Below are 18,161 nucleotides of genomic sequence, written 5' to 3'. Positions count from 1 at the left end.
TTGGGATCAGACTGAACGTGACAATCCAGGGGGCACAATGTATGGGCCAGCGAACCTAGCTCCACAGAAGGGGGGAGAGGAAGAAAGACAGGGAGAGAGAGAGAGAGAGAGACGCAGACAGATAGAGACAGAAGGAGAGGGCCGTCATCCGCAGCCCACTTCACTATAAACTTCATCTTCGATTCTGCACCCCACAGATCCAGTGACCACAATGAAACCAGCTTTTGTGAGTATTGATTTGCTTACACACTGCTGCTGCAGAAGCTGTCGCTTATTTTACACACCGGCCATGAAGACATGCTTTTTAGCACTTCTCCGGGTATTAGTTTATTGACTTTTCATAAGCAGATTTGTTTGAAATTAGAATATTCGAGCCGTTGATGTTCCTTGCTAAATATAACCAAATTGAGCGATTTCATTAAATGGGTAATCCTCTGTGCCGTTTTTAAACTTGGTACCCAGCTTCTGGTGCTTTTCTCTGTTCTTTCTTACCACTTTCCCCCTTTATCATGCAGATAAGCTCATTCTGAATTGGGTTTTTACTTCTTTTCCTTATGTGACTATCCAGGGTGAAAAAACCCCCCAAAAAAACCCCAGCCTTGCAAGGTGTTAGTGTTGCTGAGCCCGCTGCGATCAAACCCCGGTGTGTAGGTGTGTGTGTGTGTCAGTGCCTGGCACGACCAACGGGATAGATCTGTTCTTTAATCCTCGACAGAGAGAGAACAACAGGAATCGCAGGAAGCTGAAAGACATATGCTTTGTTAATGTGTGTATTCCTCTCTCAGTATGGATTTTTTTTCTTTTCTTTTTAATGGAGATGAGGGTTGTCCCAGTGCTGGGCGATATAGAGAATATTATCATCATGTTAATCATTGTGAATTTTACACAATATCGATATATATTATGTTATATTGTGCACAATATATAAAAACTAGTTTTGGTTTAATATTAGACTTTACATTACCAAATAATTCAATATGACGAACGTCAGCTGGATCCTTAAAAATGGTGTTTTTGTATATACAAGCAGATATGGTGATCTCAGAATCAGAATGAATAAAGTATTCTGATTCTGAGATCATATCTGCTTGTATGCACAAAAACACAATTTTTAAGGATCCAGCTGAGGTTCGCAATATTGAATTGTTTGGTAATGTAAAGTCTAATATTAAACCAAAACTAGTCTTGATGCATGCTCAGTAACCTAGGTAGGAAAATCAAAGAAGGTTGAATCAGTTCATCTGGATACAGCGTTCCGCCTTATTTGATAAACCAAAACTAGTTTTTAAAAAATTCCCGTCTTAAACATTTCAGACCTTATTTTGAGAGACACGTTAGGTAAAGGCTCTCATTATTAATTTAGATGGAAAAAACGTATATCACAATAAAAAAAATGACAATATCCCAAATTCATCCCGATACCGTTGAAAGGCAAGGCAAGGCAACTTTATAAAGCACATGTTATACACAAGGCAGACTCAGTGTGCGTCACATAAAAAAATGTATTGTACAATAAAAAAAGATTTAACTCATTTATAAAAAGATATTTTAAATTAAAGAATAAAATCAAAATGTAATGCAAGGTTTACAACTTTGCAAAAGTCAAAGTGCAAGGTTTGCAGTTTAGCAGAAACTAATGGAAGACATAAACATTTTTAACATGGATTTAAAAGTAGCCAGTGTTGGAGCAAGTCTCAAATCTTCTGGAAGTTTATTCCAGCTACTTGTTGCATAGTAGCTCAAAAGACATCAAGAGACATGCATGTTAGGGCCAACACTCCCGTCTGGGCCCCTGACCAAGGCAAGGCAGGGCAAGGCAAGTTTATCAATATAGCACATCTCTGCAATAAGGCAGCTCAAAATGCTCCACACAAAACACAAAAGGTATGAAGAGAAGCAACATAAGGCAATGAAAAAAAAACCCACAAAAAGAAAGTAAAAGTTACAATGCAGTGCAAGATGAAAATCAAAAGCTTCCAGTTTTATTTAATAAAAGGCAGCGGCAAAAAGGAAGTCTTCATTCTAGATTTAGAAGTACTGAGTTGTAGCAGACATGCAGTTTTCAGGAATCAGGAACACTTTATTATTTCATTTCATGAAATGAAACAAAACATCGTTTTCTCCAGCCCACAGCAATGCAACACAGACAAAAACACATATCCAAAAACTAAAAGAACTTCAAGAACACACATCCAAACTAACACATACGTATGTATATCCTAAACAAAAAGGAAAAAAAATCACTGTCCAGGAGAACGAATATCAGGCAGGATGAATGTCAGAACTGCCTGTCTGCATGGGCTAGCAGTTAGCTTAGCCTGCCCTGTTTCCGCATCCTGTCAGACTGCCCTCAGTGCTTCCTCCTCGAGAGCAGCTCCAGGCAGGGGCTGTGGTCCTTGGGCCCACCTTACGCAGCAGACCAGACTCCCCCAGCCGATCCAACGCCGGTGATCAGCCAGGGAGTTTGTTCAGGAGTTCAGGAGAGGATTCAGGGACTTTGTTCCAGATATGTGGTGCATAAATACTGAAAGCTGCCTCTCCATATGTTTAGTTTCAACTCAAGGGATGGAAAGCAGACCTGTCCCAGACGATCTGAGCAGTCTGGGTGGTTCATAGTGTAGCAGTTGGTCAGAAATATATTTTGAATGTACTGAAGGAAGATAAACAGTGAGATTGAATTACTGCCCAGCCATGGGATGTCCGATCCCGCCGCGGTGTTGTCTTGTGGAGTGCATTTTGTGTTTCCTGTGCTTTCTCATAAAGAGTTTCAAGTGCGTTGTTGAGCCGCACCAGAGAGTCACAGAGCCTAAGCATGTATGCTTTCCAAGGAGCGATTTCTACACGTTGTAAGCTATTTCAGGAGTACGTTGATGGGACTACTGACAGAACTTTGTCCCAGTGGGTAGAATGGGGACATTGGGACCTGCTCAGACAGTTGTGTGTTTGTGTTCTCTGGGTTTCCTAATACCCCTCCTGATGTACTGTCCAGCCAGCCCCCAGCTGGCACCAGCATGCCAGTGTGATGCCGGTGGTCTGGGCACGCTCCCTTTACGACAGCCCTTTATTTCACCCTGTGCAAGCTCTGCCAGCTGTCCCCGGCACTTAATGCCCTACCGCTCTGCTTCTACCAGCCTACCCCACCCCAACCCCACCTCCTTGCCAAGACTCAAGACTGGCCAGTATTTGTCAGGATTCTTCAGGAGAGTTTTTTTTTAGTTAAGACCAGCCAAGCGTTCTCAGGCCATTTTGTCCCGTGATACTGGACCCTGCAGTTCTACTCATAGAAGGCTGATAAATGGGCTCATGTGTCTTTAATCTCACATCGGCCATCTCTCATCCACCCAGGCCTCTCAGCTGTTGACCTCCTCTCCGCTAGTGACTTCTGACCCTTCTCATTGTATCTCCATGCCTACTGGGAGCCCCTCTCACAATGGCGCCCCTCCATCTCACATCGCTGTATTGATTAGACTCCGCAACAACAACAAAAAACACATTCCTCTCTCTCTCTCTCTCTCTCTCTCTCTCTCTCTCTCTCTCTCTCTCTCTCTCTCTCTCTCTCTCGATCAACTCACACTTCAGTGGGCTTCCTCTTCGTCGGGCCTGAAACTCTTGAGCTTTCTTTGTTGTGGGTGTGTTTTACCTTGAGCAGATCACTGGGCTATGTCTCCAGATAAAGATTTATTTGCCCAGCACCAACACTAAATCTTAACTGCCTGTCATGGTGGCAGCCTCTAAAACTAATTGGACCTGATAGTACCCCCCCCCCCTTTCCATTATGTTGGATGGAGGAAGTTAAGACCCCAAGGTTGGAAAGAGCAAGCAACTCCATATTCATCCATCCATCCATTATCCAAGCCGCTTATCCCAATTGGGGGTTGCAGGATGCTGGAGCCTATCCCAGCAGTCATTGGGCGGCAGGCGGGGAGACACCCTGGACAGACCGCCAGTCCATCACAGGGCAATCAATTTTGTTCGTTGTTTCGTTTTCTTTTGTTTTACCCCTTCTGTGTGAGTGATGTCTGCATGTGCCAGAAGCTGCTGTGTACCGCAGTCAAATTCCTCGTGTGCATAGGCACACTTGGCCAGTAAAGTTGATTCTGATTCAATGATGATGGTATGATGTATGTTTCAGCCATAGGGACCACCAGGTAGTACTTCTATACTGTGAAGAGAATGGATGCATTCAGTGTAAGGTGTCTGTGTACTGGGTCCTTTGGAGAGAATGATGGATAAATAATCTAAATGACACCACAGAATGACAGAACATCACCAGCCCTGTTATAAGGTAGGGCTATCACAAGTAATCGAGTAGCTCGATTAACTTTATGACAAAAAAAGAAATTCTCGATTACAATTTACCGCCTTGGAGCTTTTTTCACTCAGAAGATCATTATGTTGCATGTAGATAACACAGCAGATTATTTGAGTTGAGAAAATGGATGAAGCAATGGTCGAAAAAAAGGAAGCGGCAGGAGAAAACAAAAAAGAATGACAGAAAATGTTCAAATTTGGGACCATTTTCAGCTAAAACGCAAAGAAAATGTAGCGGTCTGCGTGCATTAGAAAGCTGAACTTGCTTGCAATAGCAGCACAACATCCACGCTGCTGCACCTTAACAGAAATGATCCTGCCTACAAATTTATCATATCACCAGTGGCACGGTGGCCCAGTGGATAGCACTGTTGCCTCACAGCAAGAAGGTCCTGGGTTCGAACCCCAGGCCGTCCCAGGACCTTTCTATGTGGAGTTTACATGTTCTCCCCATGTCTGCGTGGGTTTCCTCCGGGTGCTCCAGTTTCCTCCCACCATCAAAAAGACATACGTACATGTTAGGGTTAATACTCCTGCCTGTGCCCCTGAGCAAGGCAATGGAAAGAAGAACTGGAGTTGGTCCCCCAGCGCTGCAGCTGCCCACTGCTCCTATACAATAGGATGGGTTACATGCAGAGGATGTATTTCATTGGATGCTTGCTTAAAATGGCAAATTAAATGTCTTTCTTTCTTTTTGAACATCACCTTACTTTAAAAGATGTAATGAAACAGGAACAGCATAAGAGCATGAATCAGAAATAGAAAAGCATATCACAAAGAGGGAGATATTATATTACAGCGGGCAACAGGGAGAAACTAGAATGTAAATTGTAGGTCAGAGTGAGTCTTGTTACCTTTTTGTTCTGAAATAAAACACTGTAAAGCACTCTTTTCTTATCTGATTAACTTGATTAATCATCAGATTAGTTGATAGATTACTCGATTACCAAAACAGCCATTACTGAAAGCCCTTCTATATAGTGTATAAACCGCAATAGCCGTGTCTTTTCTCACCAGAGCAACAGAAATGGCAGCAGTTGTTGAATTACGGGACCTCACAGAGCAACATGGCTGCTCCTAATTGGGCCCCTTTCTGCTGATTGCTGTAAAACGATGCGACTCTCGTAGTGGTTTATCTTCAGTTCAGCAGGGTGTTTGTCCCCTTTTATGAGAAGGGAACACTGCCTGGTCTTTATCAGGCAGCTCTGATCATGCGGGATCACATGTCGGAACCGAACCGACTGCCAGCGTACATCAACTGGTTTATCACTGGCTCTATCCAGCCGAGGCTCCCTAATTGTGGATATTATTGCTGTAGCATAAAAATCAGTTTGTTAAGAGTTGGTGTAACTAGTTCAAGGCTAGCCGAGCGCACAGCTGTGGTCAGCATGCCGGAAGGACTTTTTAAAAAATCAGTCACATCTTCGATGGGGCAGTGATATTTTCCCTCTCAGAATATTGTAGATGCAGGTTCGAATCCCGGTGTTACCTCCTGCTTGGTCAGGTGCTCCTACAGACACAATTGGCTGTGTCTGCGGGTGGGAAGTCGGATGTGGGCATGTGTCCTGGTTGCTGCACTAGCGCCTCCTCTGGTCGGTCGGGGCGCCTGTTCTGGTGGGGGTGGGGGGGACTTGGGGGAATAGTGTAACCCTCCCATGCGCTATGTCCCCCTGGTGAAACTCCTCACTGTCAGGTGAAAACAAGCGGCTGGCGACTCCACATGTTTCAGAGGAGGCATGTGGTAGTCTGCAGCCCTCCCCGGATCGGCAGAGGGGATGGAGCAGCGACCGGGACAGCATGGAAGAGTGGGGTAATTGGCCGGATACAATTGGGGAGAATAAGGGGGAAAATCAAAACAAAAAAAGGAAGAAAATGGAGAAAGAGATAACACGTGCAACAAAGGTCGCTGGTTTGAATCTAGCCGGCGATAGTGGAGACCATGTGGTATGCGCTCTAACCATTCTGCTACAGAGGTGCCCCACTCTCACACATTCTTGTACTATCTTTGAGATGACCCCTCATTGGATTCATCCATTTCTGAGCACACTAACCCTACCTTAACCCTTGTCCTAATCTTAGCTCTGACCTTAACCCTAAACCAAGCCCTAATCCTAAAATAGACCCTTAAAGAAGGTGAGACCGGCCACCTCGCAAAATGTCCTCACTGTGATGGTTAACAATTCAAACTGGTCCTCCAAAAGATTTAGGTACAAGAACACACACACACACACACACACACACACACACACACACACTGGTTTCAGTTCCAGTCATCTAGATCTTTCCCCAGGCACAGGAGGTGATGCCACCAACATCTTTTCAACATTTCTACATTAGTGTGAATATTGCAGCAAACATGCAGTGATGGGAAACAAAGTTTTATTCCTGTAGTTGTGTGTGACAGAGATGTCTTGACTCCATAGTCTGGTCTATATGCAGCATTCTACACAACAGTATGGAGAGGTTACTTGGTAAAAGAGATAAAGGATAATACTCCAAATCCTTTTCGTGTTCCTATTCATCTGTCATGTCCCCTTCTCTCTCGCCTTCGCTCTTCTCTCCTCCATTGAAGTGGAAATGTCTTCCACAAACTAGCAGGATTAACTTTGAAAATGAATTAAAGAGAGAGAGAGAGAGACTCACCATTTCAGGAGCGATGTCGCCCCTGCACAGCCCCCCGAGTGATCTGCAGAATGCTGGATGGCTGATTGTGTCGGCACAAAATGTTTTTTGATCTTTTACTTCTTTAATAAGCATGAATAGCTCTACCGGCCGGACATCATAAAGAATATTATAATACCCTTATTATAGTCACCTCCTGAAATTCCGGGTACCAATTTTCCTCCATATCAATGCCAAACAGCATATTAGATTTTGTTTTATGTTTTTCTGTGTTAAGACGCGCAGCATTTTGAACAGCGATACCATGTCAAAGATGCAAAGCACTACTTTTATTGAGTCCAAAGCAAGTGAGGTCTTGGTGAATATCCGTTCAGTAGGCTTAAACTATCCACCAGAGGCCTTTAAAAAGAAAACGGGAAGGAAAAAAAACCAACGTAGTCGTTTTCTGTGGAAAGGAGAGGCACTTTTCTCTTGACCTAATGCAGGGACCTGTGGTGATTTCAGAGCTTAGCGCTCCTCGACTTCACAAAGTTGAAATTTTTCCAACTTTTACTGAAGCATGGCGCTCATCAACGTCACCTCTAGCTCCAACAGTTCTCCAAAAGACCTCTGAAGTGTTACGTACATTTCATGCACAAGTAAGAGATTGCAGGGCCAACCCTGTTTCAGTCCAATTCAAAAATGCATAGGGGTGTGAAATAATTGTCTTTAACTGTCCAACAAAAATATTAACACTTCTTACTTTTGAGGATTGCTCTCTTTTGCTTTTCTAGATTGGCTTGGGTGGATTTTAATCAGTTTTTAATCTGCATTAAGAAATCACTCGCAATCATTAGCTTAGCATAAGCTGTATTTGCCCCTTGATGTCTACAGGTGTGCAAAACTAGCAACTCCTCTCACCATGATTGTAAGCAAAATTACTGTTAAACAGTCACTAACATGTTAGAATATGCAATAACCTCACCAGGTGTCATTTCTACTTATATTACTCAATATATTCTAAAAAAAAATAAAGAAAAAAAATATTGGCAAACAGGATCCAAAACCCCTTTTCATTTTTGCTCAGGAGGTAGTGTGAGGGCCCCGAAATGATGACGACGCCTCAGAGGAGAGACAACCAGAGAGAAAATAAAAGCCAGATCTTCTCTGTCAAAGAAGAGAGGAGAAACAAAAATAAATAAAAGAAAATTAAATATTTAAGTGTTGGCAACACACAAAAAAAACCTGTTCAACATTTTATGTTTGCATCTTATCACTGTGCTATCCATGAACTCGCCTCCAGTATTGTGTTTCCTTGAAGGAGGTCTGCTGGGGACCCAGAGCTTTGTTCTGTATTTGTTCAGTAGACATGAGGCTTATTAGCGCATATTTCACTAAAGAGCAGAAAGCGGCACTTGGCAGAATAATGGTATGATCCATCTAAGGGGGGATTCAGTGACCTGAACACTGAATCGTTTATCTTTTATGTTATACTTGAAATTGTTAGATGTTTTTCCTCATTTTTATTTTCATTTTCAAGTCTCTCAAGCCTCACTGTACACAGTTTAACTTTAGAGCCCTGCTTTCTTTCTTTTATTCTTTCTTTCTTTTTTTTCTTTTTCTTTTTCTTTTTTTTTGTTTCTTTGCCCAGTGACCCACCATAGAGCTGGACCAGTTCATCATGAGTGTGTTAATGAGTGAGTTCCTTTACAGGTCCACAAGTTGCTTTGCAGCTTAAAAGTTAGGCTGATATAGACTCTGCTTGTGGTTAGTAGGGACAATGAACTGTAAACCGGGCTGAAGGTGCAAGGAAACCAATGCGAAACCCTTACTTTCTCTCAGCAGACACTGACGGCCTCACCCACCACACAGCTACGGAGAGCTAATTCCTTTGACAGTGTAAGATTATCATCTTCAATATATATCTCTTGGTACTTCTGGGGTTGGGACTGTCCTCTTCTTCGGCATTCTTTTTAGCGATGAATGGGATTCTTTCAGGCTTAATAAATAATCAAATAATCTGTGATTATTCCATTTCTCACTTGGAGCAAGTTTGGCTTACTCTAAATAGTTATCTAGTTCTCTTGCCCCTATAAATCTATTCATGATTCTTAACCCATTCTTAATATCTTCTCCTATGACCGACTTTTCATTGCCAATTCCCCCCACTGCTGTTATTGTAGCATTTCCCTGATAATTGATGATGATGATGAGCACCTCATAAATGTAGATTTTAGTCTCCTGATGGCAAAGTATTGATCAGTAAAGGTGCTAATGGAGACCATTTGCACCCTTAGCAACTTTGTCAAACTGTGTTAAACGTACTTGGGGTGTCTGGGTAGCGTAGCGGTCTATTCTGTTGCCTATCAACACGGAGATCACCGGTACAAATCCCCGTGTTACCTCCAACTTGGTCGGCCGTCCCTACAGACACAATTGGCCGTGTCTGCGGATGGGAAGCAGGATGTGGGTATGTGTCCTGGTCGCTGCACTAGTGCCTCCTCTGGGTGCCTATTCAGGGGGGAGGGGGAACTGGAGGGAATAGCGTGATCCTCTCACGCGCTGCGTCCCCCTGGCGAAACTCCTCACTGTCAGGTGAAAAGAAGCGGCTGGCGACCCCACATGTATCAGAGGAGGCATGTGGCAGCCGGGACAGCTCAGAAGAGCGGTGTAATTGGCCGGATACAATTGGGGGGGGGGGGGACCTTTGTCTCTGGCAAGTTGCAAGACCATTACTTTTAGCCAAGCCTTCCATAACACCCTATAAAAAATCCACAGCCTAAAATGGAACTGAGCAATATATCCAATTACATTGTGATATGAGACTAGATATCATCTGTGATTTGAGATATCGTAATGTTGTGATATAGTTTAAATGTTGTCATCCCCTGGTATTAAATGCTGCATTACAATAAAGTAGTATAATTTTCTGAACTTTTTCAACTGTTTTAGCTGAGTGTAATGAATAATAAATCATTCTACCTGCTTGCTCATCATGGGCACATTACCAACAATTATTTCTTGAAATTTCCATGTGTATAAATAAGTTATGGAAACACCACTAGTCATCCCCCAAAATATCATCACGTTATCAATATCAAGTTATTTAGTCCAAACATGTGACATTTGATTTAGGAGATATCGCTCAGCTGTAACACTAAAATGCAACTTTGCCAGTTGTTATTTTCCTGGAAGCAAGGTCCATGCAAACATGATGGAATAAGGTGTCAGTCACTTACAACAGCCATTTATTCTCGCCCAGGAAACATGGTCTCATCTGCTAAGAGGCCTGTCTGACCTAAAGGAGGCCACTGTGTTGTGAAAGGTGGAGATGGAGGAGTTAGGGCTTGACAGGGTTTGGCAGGTGGGACTACCACTGTTGACTGTTTCTGCCCATCCATACCTCTGCCCCCAACCCAACCCCCACCCAACCTCCTCCTTCATCGCAACAAACAATGAACAATGCTTGCATACATAGCTTGGGTTGGAGGAGGGAGCTTGTCCTCTGGTCTCATGACAGATGTAATATGGCTATTCTTCTGCCCACTTTGCTTCAATGTCGCTTTAAATGAGCGTCAAGCAAATGGCTTTTTTTCCTCTGTGTGTGCATATGTCTTCACTTGGGTCCATGTGTGTGCATGTCTGGATCTTGTGGTTTTCAGAGAACATGCTCTATGACTACAAAATGGTATGTCCACATGCATTACTATAGAAGTATGATGCATGAAACTGTTTTGTAAAAAAAGATGTGGTGGTTGATGGGGAGTCTTGTTTAGCTGTAGTGCTTTCAGCTCAGTCTGGCTTTATTTCATACTGTTTTCATGCTGTGTAATACGCACTCTGTTAACTGTAATTTCAATGTTTGCTGATTAGCCCCATTATTGTTGCAGAGAAAAAAAAAGTGATCTGATCAAAAACTGTCCTCCTCAGGGCGTCCGGGTAGCATAGCGGTCTATTCCGTTGCCTACCAACATGGGGATCGTCGGTTCGAATCCCCGTGTTACCTCTGGCTTGGTCGGGTGTCCCTACAGACACAATTGGCTGTGTCTGCGGGTGGGAAGCCGGATGTGGGTGTGTGTCCTTGTCACTGCACTAGCGCCTTCTCTAGTCGGTTGGGGCGCCTGTTCGAGGGGGAGGGGGAACCGGGGGGGAATAGCGTGATCCTCCCACGTGCTATGTCCTCCTGGCGAAACTCCTCACTGTCAGGTGAAAAGAAGTGGCTGGTGACTCCACATGTATTGGAGGAGACCTGGTAGTCTGCAGCCCTCCCTGGATCGGCAGAGGGGGTAGAGCAGCGACCGGGACGGCTTGGAAGAGTGGGGTAATTGGCCAAGTACAATTGGGGCGAGAAAGGGGGGAAAAAAATCAAAAAACAAAAAAACTATCCTCTTCACCTTCAACACTCAATAGAAAACTGAAGTAAAGTCTGAATCCCTTGGTGTTTTTTCCTTTATCGTCATGCTGCACCTGCTCCGACTCTGGCAGCTCCTTAATTTTATCGTCCTGACAAGAGATTCGCTTCCTGATCTTTCACAACAGATTTCAAATCGGAATGTCAATGTATGTCATTGTTGTTTTGGCTGCAGGGAGCAAAACCTTGCCAAGGAGGAAACAAATTTTCTCACCTAAGTTGCCCTTCCAAAATATGAACCAATTGAAATGCTGCAGGCATAACGAATAAACAAACAGGCTCTCAGTCGCTGAACATAGTTGCTCAAAGCCCTTTTCAAAAGCTTCCTTTTACTGATGTCTTTTTAGAAACTACTGCGTCACACTGGTGTCACGCTGAAAACACTTATCTCCTATTACTTTATGCAGTGACAGGTGATTTATAGTTTAAGGCATAGGGCTAATTCTTGGCATTTCGCCGGTGAGGTTTTGAGGTTATACGCTATCAGGTCTTTCTCTGGGTTCTTATCTCGCTGTGTCTCTGTTCCTCTCCACAGATTGAGAAGATCATGACTCTGATTGGTGCCGGCATCGATTTTTCGAGAGATCAGCAGTATGCTACACCAGGTACCGTATTATATCTCCATTTCACGTTGCGAATCGCTGACTTGCTAGCAGGTCTGACTCCGCTATGCACTGCCGTCTGTCTGCTGATAGAGTTCAGCATCTGGAAAATGAAATGCGGGGCCATGTGATCTGACAAAGGGTACGTACGGCATTTCAAAAAAGAAGCCCCCACACCCACCTATTTCTTTCATAGAAATGTATTTAGTTAAGACGTTACTTCCCTTTTTGCTACTGAAATAAATTCCATTATTTATGTTATGTATCCTATCATTATTGCCCTCAGGGGTGAGAATAAAACTCGTAAATACCATCTTGGCTTTTGGTGGAGGTAATTCAAACTGCACAGCTGTAGTGTGCATTTGCTTGTTCCTCTCTCAAAGCCTACCGTCAGATGTTATCCATATGCAATGCAGATGTTACTGTTGCGCTTACTATTCTTAAGACTTCTTCAGATATTGCCTCTTTTGCCCCCCCGGGTACTCTCTTAGCAAACCCAGACCTAATGCCCCATCTATTCTGATTGGATTTTGTTGGTGATCATCCTCAAAAGTTATTTCATCCATTCGTATGACCTCAGGGGAGATCAGTCAGGCTCTCGAGAGGGGCAGATAATGGAGGAGGACAGCCCAGAATGAATTATGAGGGAGTTGACGGTGGAGACTGGTAGTATTAAAGTGGGCTGCTGGTTCAGTCGCACACGCGACATGGAACCGGCAGCAGCAGCAGATTAATTTAAAGGCTGGAAAAGAATTTGATCAGCTCACTGGATAGTCTGCGTCATGCCATTTAACCCATAGGCCTCAACGACATCCCACCTTCCATGGGTGTTATGAGCCGTATGTAGTCCAATATGGCACATTGTTACAGTAGATCTAGTTTTTCTGATTTTTCCGGTGTATTTCTTAAATAAATTCTCTGCAGATAAGCTCCTGCATTTCACTGTGCTTGTGTTGTACTTTTATTCTGTAAGGATTTTCTACCACATGCGAGTTGCCTGTCCTCTGGGTTGATGGATGGTCACTCTGGGACCCTGGGACTTTGGGAGTGTACAAGTACCATCCACTCGATCCCTGTCAGAATCTGGCCCCCATTTCCATACATTCCCCTCTACTTTACAGTGGATGTGTATGATATAACCTGTAATGTTAAAGCACAGCCGATGCACCGTAGCACAGAGTCGTCCGTCCCCTCGTTCCTCCCCACTTGTTTGTTATGCCTTGAATCGTAGCATGCTGTTTAAATATTAACCAGTATGCATGTCAGGGGATGAGCTCATTTTGCCTTGTAGACGTGTAGAAAGCCGAGACCACTGCAGTAAAGCCGTTACAGCCCTTCCCTCTTCGGGTTTATTTGTGGCTTGTTTGAACCTACTCCACAAGGCTGCATCCACACTCCTCTGTATGTCCCCCCACCACAGCCTTTCAGCTGCTCTGCCCGCAGCTCCATTTCAACGAGGCTGCTGTCAGCAGGCCATCGGGGGACATGCTGGAGAAAAAAATCTTTGCAAGAGAGAGAGAGAGAGAGAGAGGGGCTCTCTGTTTGATGCACATGCGAGATGCCACGGCGCTATTTTTTTTTTCCCCCGCTCTCTGATTCAGGTCTGGTGTTTACCTCCTTTCAGTACCGGCTGTGAGGCGCTCTGGTGTTCCAGCTGATGGGCTGTGCATCTCTGGTACCTTCTCCTTTTTGGCCTTCTGATTAACTTCTTTGTAAAAAGTGAAATGCAGGGTGGACTGGCAGAGGCTGTGAGGGGAAACACTCGTACAGAGTGTAAGAAAAGAGGAAACAGAATGCACGTGCAGGAGATTACCCTGCTCTGCCATCTACAAGTGATGACGAATGAAATTAATAAAGGGACAGGTCTGTACCTGCCACGGCGACTTACACTCACAGACAAAGAGCAGCCACCCTGCAGTGTGACTGAGAGAGAGAGAGCGAGAGAGAGAGAGAGAGAGAGAGAGAGAGAGGAGATGGGAGGGAGGAGTAAGGAAACACAAGGGAGCAAGTGGCAAGCAGGAGGGAGGGGAGAAGAAATGCAGGCAGCAGAACTGTTAGGACAATAGAAGGACATCCCAACATCCCGTCTTTGCATTTCTCGGATTGGGTTTTGCATGCAGCAGACTGGGAATTGGTAGAATAAGATGTGGAGGGGGTCTTACAAGGAGGTGGCTGTCACTAGACTTGACAGGATCTCAAAAGAGCCTGAGCAGGACTGAGCAAAAAGCAGTTTGAGCACTCTCTCATTTGCAAGAGGAGTTGAGCCCGAGGATCGTACTTGGCTATAAATCATGTTGAAGTAGCTGACTGGAAGCTTCAAGAAGAATACCTTCTTCTGGAGAGGCCAATAGTGGAAGAATATCATGGATCCTGCACCGGAGCCCGATTGTGTTTGTGTGTGTGTGTGTGTGTTGTAGGTCAGGCGGATGAGGTGTAGCTATAAAATTTGCCATTTCAAATTTCAGCTTGTTTTTGTTTTTCCGGTATCTGTCACAGTAAGTTGCACAAATTTTATTTTTCTTCCTGCAAAAGCTGAGAGTCATCTGGTCAACGTTTGAATTCTTTCTCCCTGGCAGAGGGAATAATTTGAGGATTTAAATTCATTTTCTTCTGTGGCCAACTGGGATTTTTATGTAAGCACCTCATTGTTGTACCAATAAGATCGATACCCTCTCTTCATATTGTCACACGGTGAAAACTCGCCAAACACTCCGATACCGATGATATAATGAAGGTGTTGTTATGTTCATGAGTTAACATATTAGATTGTTTTCAGGTATAGAGTAAAAGAACTGTCCAATTGTACAGCTCATTTTTTGACTCAGACTGTTCACACAGCTTGGCGAAGCTTTTGTACATATTAATCTGTGTCATCTCAGCTCGTTATAACGTCTGTGGTTTTATCGTTAGCACTCCTGTCGTCTCTCTCGGCCCGGCTGCTTTCCTTATGCATGCTGTCATTCTCTCAGGTAGGAGATTCCTATCTGGAATATGTGTGTCTGGCTGATATGCTGACTCAGTGGGATCTATGAGTTGGGGATGAGCGTCATTGGCAATTACCCAGCTGTCTCCTCCCACTCGTCCTCGATAGTCCCAAAGAACTTTTGACCGGGCCGAAACAAATCGCTTCCCCAGGAAGAACTCTCCCCGGCCGTGAAACGACCGCGCTCCGCTCCCCTTCCTCCTGCCATTAAAACGTTGAACTTAATAAGATGGGCAGTGATCTGCACACCTTTATATTTGTAAAGAAAAGGCTGCTTGGACAGATGGGTGGGATTTTGTAAAGTTTTACCATGCCCGCTTTTTGTCTGCTCTGGATGGATATCAATATCTTTACGACACTGAGCGTATGAGGCACTGTGTTGATCCTACACCTGTTTTGAACATGCACTGGCTGACTATCATAGTCAGGTGTGTGGTGGATTTTAGCTGGTAATTAACCAGCTTACAGTAGGTCTGCTTCTAGCAACCCCTGAGACCCGGGGGTGCACCCTTTGCTTTCACTTGACTGTTGCTCGGCACCCGCTGGCCCGCGGGAGCCGACGCCCTGCCCACAGAGGACCCTGTCTTCCCTGCCCTCCTGCTGCCGGTGCGCTCGGCTCTGCTGGCCGAGGATGATGTGGCAGTGCCACGTCTCATCCTCGGAGTGCCGCTGCTACCGGCTGAAAGGTTTCTCCCTGCTCAAGCGCTTTCCTCTGTCGGCAGGTGCTACGAGCCGGCTGCTGGACCAGCCTGTCGGCGACTGGCTGGAGCACGTGGGGCTGCCGCAGTACGAGAGCAAGCTGCTGCTCAACGGCTTCGATGACCTGCACTACATGGTGAGTCGCGTACACTTCCTACACTTCCTTCCTTCCTTCCTTCCTCTCGTCAAACTTTCAACCCCCCCCCCCCACACACACACACACACACACACACGTCTACCCCTCTCTTCAAACTTTCTTCATCTTGTGAAGGGTTTGTTTTGGTCAAATTTAGTTGGTTAATGTTTTTTTCCCCCGTTTCACAACAATACATCTGGTTCATTAACATTTCCCACTTCTCTTATTTCACGGCTTGTTTTCCTCTCTTCCTTTTGATTATTTTGTATATTAGAGGGAACGTAAACACATGGTAAAAACAGTTAGGAGGATGATTATGATACGAAGTAATGATTCATGCAAATGATTGAAAATAATGAGCTCATACAACTAACATATAACTCTCCGAAAGTCAATTTTTTGAGCAGAATTCCAATTTTATGAACACCGCCGTTAAAGCTATTTTAACCACTTAGAGAAACCACCATTACGGCTTATGTAAATGCCCTGACGTCACGGCAGCTCAGCACACGGCGAGTAAGACTTGAAGCGAAGGGATCGTAGGCCGATTACATCAACCATTTTTTTACACCATTTTCCTGCGCTAAAGAACACAGTCTAGTTCATCCGCGCTGCCTTCCGAGTCATATTCCACCATCTTGTCTGCGGATGTAGATTTCGGTGTTAGTATTGTGTCCCTTCTGTATTTAACACTGACACCGGTGGAGTCTGTCAGCATTTAGTTTATGTGATGTGCGTCACTCCTCTAGAAGACTGCTTGGTGCCTCCTATTGACATTAGAACAGCTGTACAAAAACACAACTTTCTAAACAAGACTAGGTCAAAACCCAATATATGGCTGGGCCGTGTATGGTCAGTGTTCGAAATTGTGGCCAATTTGTTACAGGGATAGCAGTGCTAGTGTCTGTAATGTGAATTCCTGGATATTAAATGTTCATCTGCAATTTTATGCAGGGGTCCCAGAATATTTGTTGTTAAAGTGTACTGAAGTAGCATATCACATGGCATGGTTAAGCTACGTTCAAGTACAAAAAAAAAAAGAAAAAAGAAAAGGGTATAAATGCAGTTGCAAGAATACTTTCTGCTCATATCTTGAAATGTTTGATTTGAGAGAGAACTTAATTTAATTGTACCTATAACTATTCTAATTATCTGATAACTCCCCCCTCCTCTTTCATTTGTTTCTATCTGCGGATGTCTCTCCTTTTTCTCAAGACTCATTCACTCAGTGAATGTTTTGACAAGCGAATTCACAAAGAATGGATTGTGGCCACTGATAGCACCATGGATATATTATATATTCATGAATATATATATATATATTCATTAAGTGGGAGAGTACTGCTGGCGTCGTGTGTGGCTGCCGCTTCTCCCTTTCATAGCCCCCCTTTCCATCCACCCCTGTATGTTTGTGTTATGTTTATTTGTTGTCTTGTTTCACCCCGTTTATTGTAAAGCGACTTTGAGTGTTAAAAAAGTGCTATGTAAGTTTCATTTATTATTATTACTATTATTACTATATATTTTTAAAAATATATATACATACCAAGTATATATGTATATGTATTAAAGGTGCAATGGTTCAGCAAGCCCATGGCTCGGTTGGTATTGCAGTTTTTGGGTTAGGGTTTTAGTTCGGGTTTGTTTTGCACATTAGGAAGAAGAAAAGCATTACCATATCCAATGTTCTCTCTGTATTTTGTCTTATTTGCAAAAATAAAATTTTCTTCCATTCAGAGATTTGATAATGTAGCAAGTCAACAAATATTCTTTCAATTGCAAGTGTGCGGTAGTTCGGGCAGCGTAGCAGTCTATTCAATTGCCTACAAACACTGGGATCACCAGTTCGAATCTCCATGTTACGTCCGGCTTGGTTGGGCGTCCCTACAGACACAATTGGCTGTGTCTGCGGGTGGGAAGCCGGATGTGGGTGTATGTCCTGGTTGCTGCACTAGGGCCTCCTCTGGTTGGTGTCAGGGTGCCTGTTCCGGGGGGGTAGCATGAGCCTCCCACGCACTACATCCCCCTGGTGAAACGCTTGACTGTCAGGTGAAAAGAAGTGGCTGGTGACGCCACATGTATCAGAGGAGGCATGTGGTAGTCTGCAGCCCTCCCCGGATCAGCAGAGGGGGTGGAGCAGTGACCGATACAATTGGGGAGAAAAGGGGGGGGGGGCAAAAAAAAACCCAGCCTATTTAAAACAAGCAGAAAAATACTTTCACAATAGCTGCATTCTTTTTGTTTTGCCTTATTATATATAAACATATACTCTTTCTCAAGTAAAAGTGCGACTTTGCCCACTATCTAAAACAAGCCTAAAATACTTCTAGTATACCTATATTTTTCACAACATAAATCAGCTAAGTGTGTGCTTGTGTGGCTGTCAAACAGGGGATGTGTTTGTAACGGTGCACTTTT

The 18,161-nt window shown here is 44.1% G+C and overlaps 1 protein-coding gene across 1 annotated transcript in view; it reads left to right on the top strand.

Moving 5' to 3' along the window:
- LOC130106950 (ankyrin repeat and SAM domain-containing protein 1A-like) overlaps positions 1 to 18,161 on the top strand; it is a 131,158-nt gene that overhangs the window by 81,310 nt on the left and 31,687 nt on the right. Inside the window, exons 15-17 of the mRNA XM_056273305.1 lie at positions 8,758 to 8,811; positions 11,859 to 11,928; positions 15,631 to 15,743. Of these exons, the coding sequence (XP_056129280.1) occupies positions 8,758 to 8,811; positions 11,859 to 11,928; positions 15,631 to 15,743 (237 nt within the window). The remainder of the gene's footprint in view (positions 1 to 8,757; positions 8,812 to 11,858; positions 11,929 to 15,630; positions 15,744 to 18,161) is intronic.

Source organism: Lampris incognitus, chromosome 2, assembly GCF_029633865.1.
Source record: "Lampris incognitus isolate fLamInc1 chromosome 2, fLamInc1.hap2, whole genome shotgun sequence".
Classification (NCBI taxonomy): domain Eukaryota; kingdom Metazoa; phylum Chordata; class Actinopteri; order Lampriformes; family Lampridae; genus Lampris; species Lampris incognitus.
The sequence above is the reverse complement of the archived record's forward strand: the minus strand, read 5'-3'. Positions and strand labels throughout refer to the sequence as shown.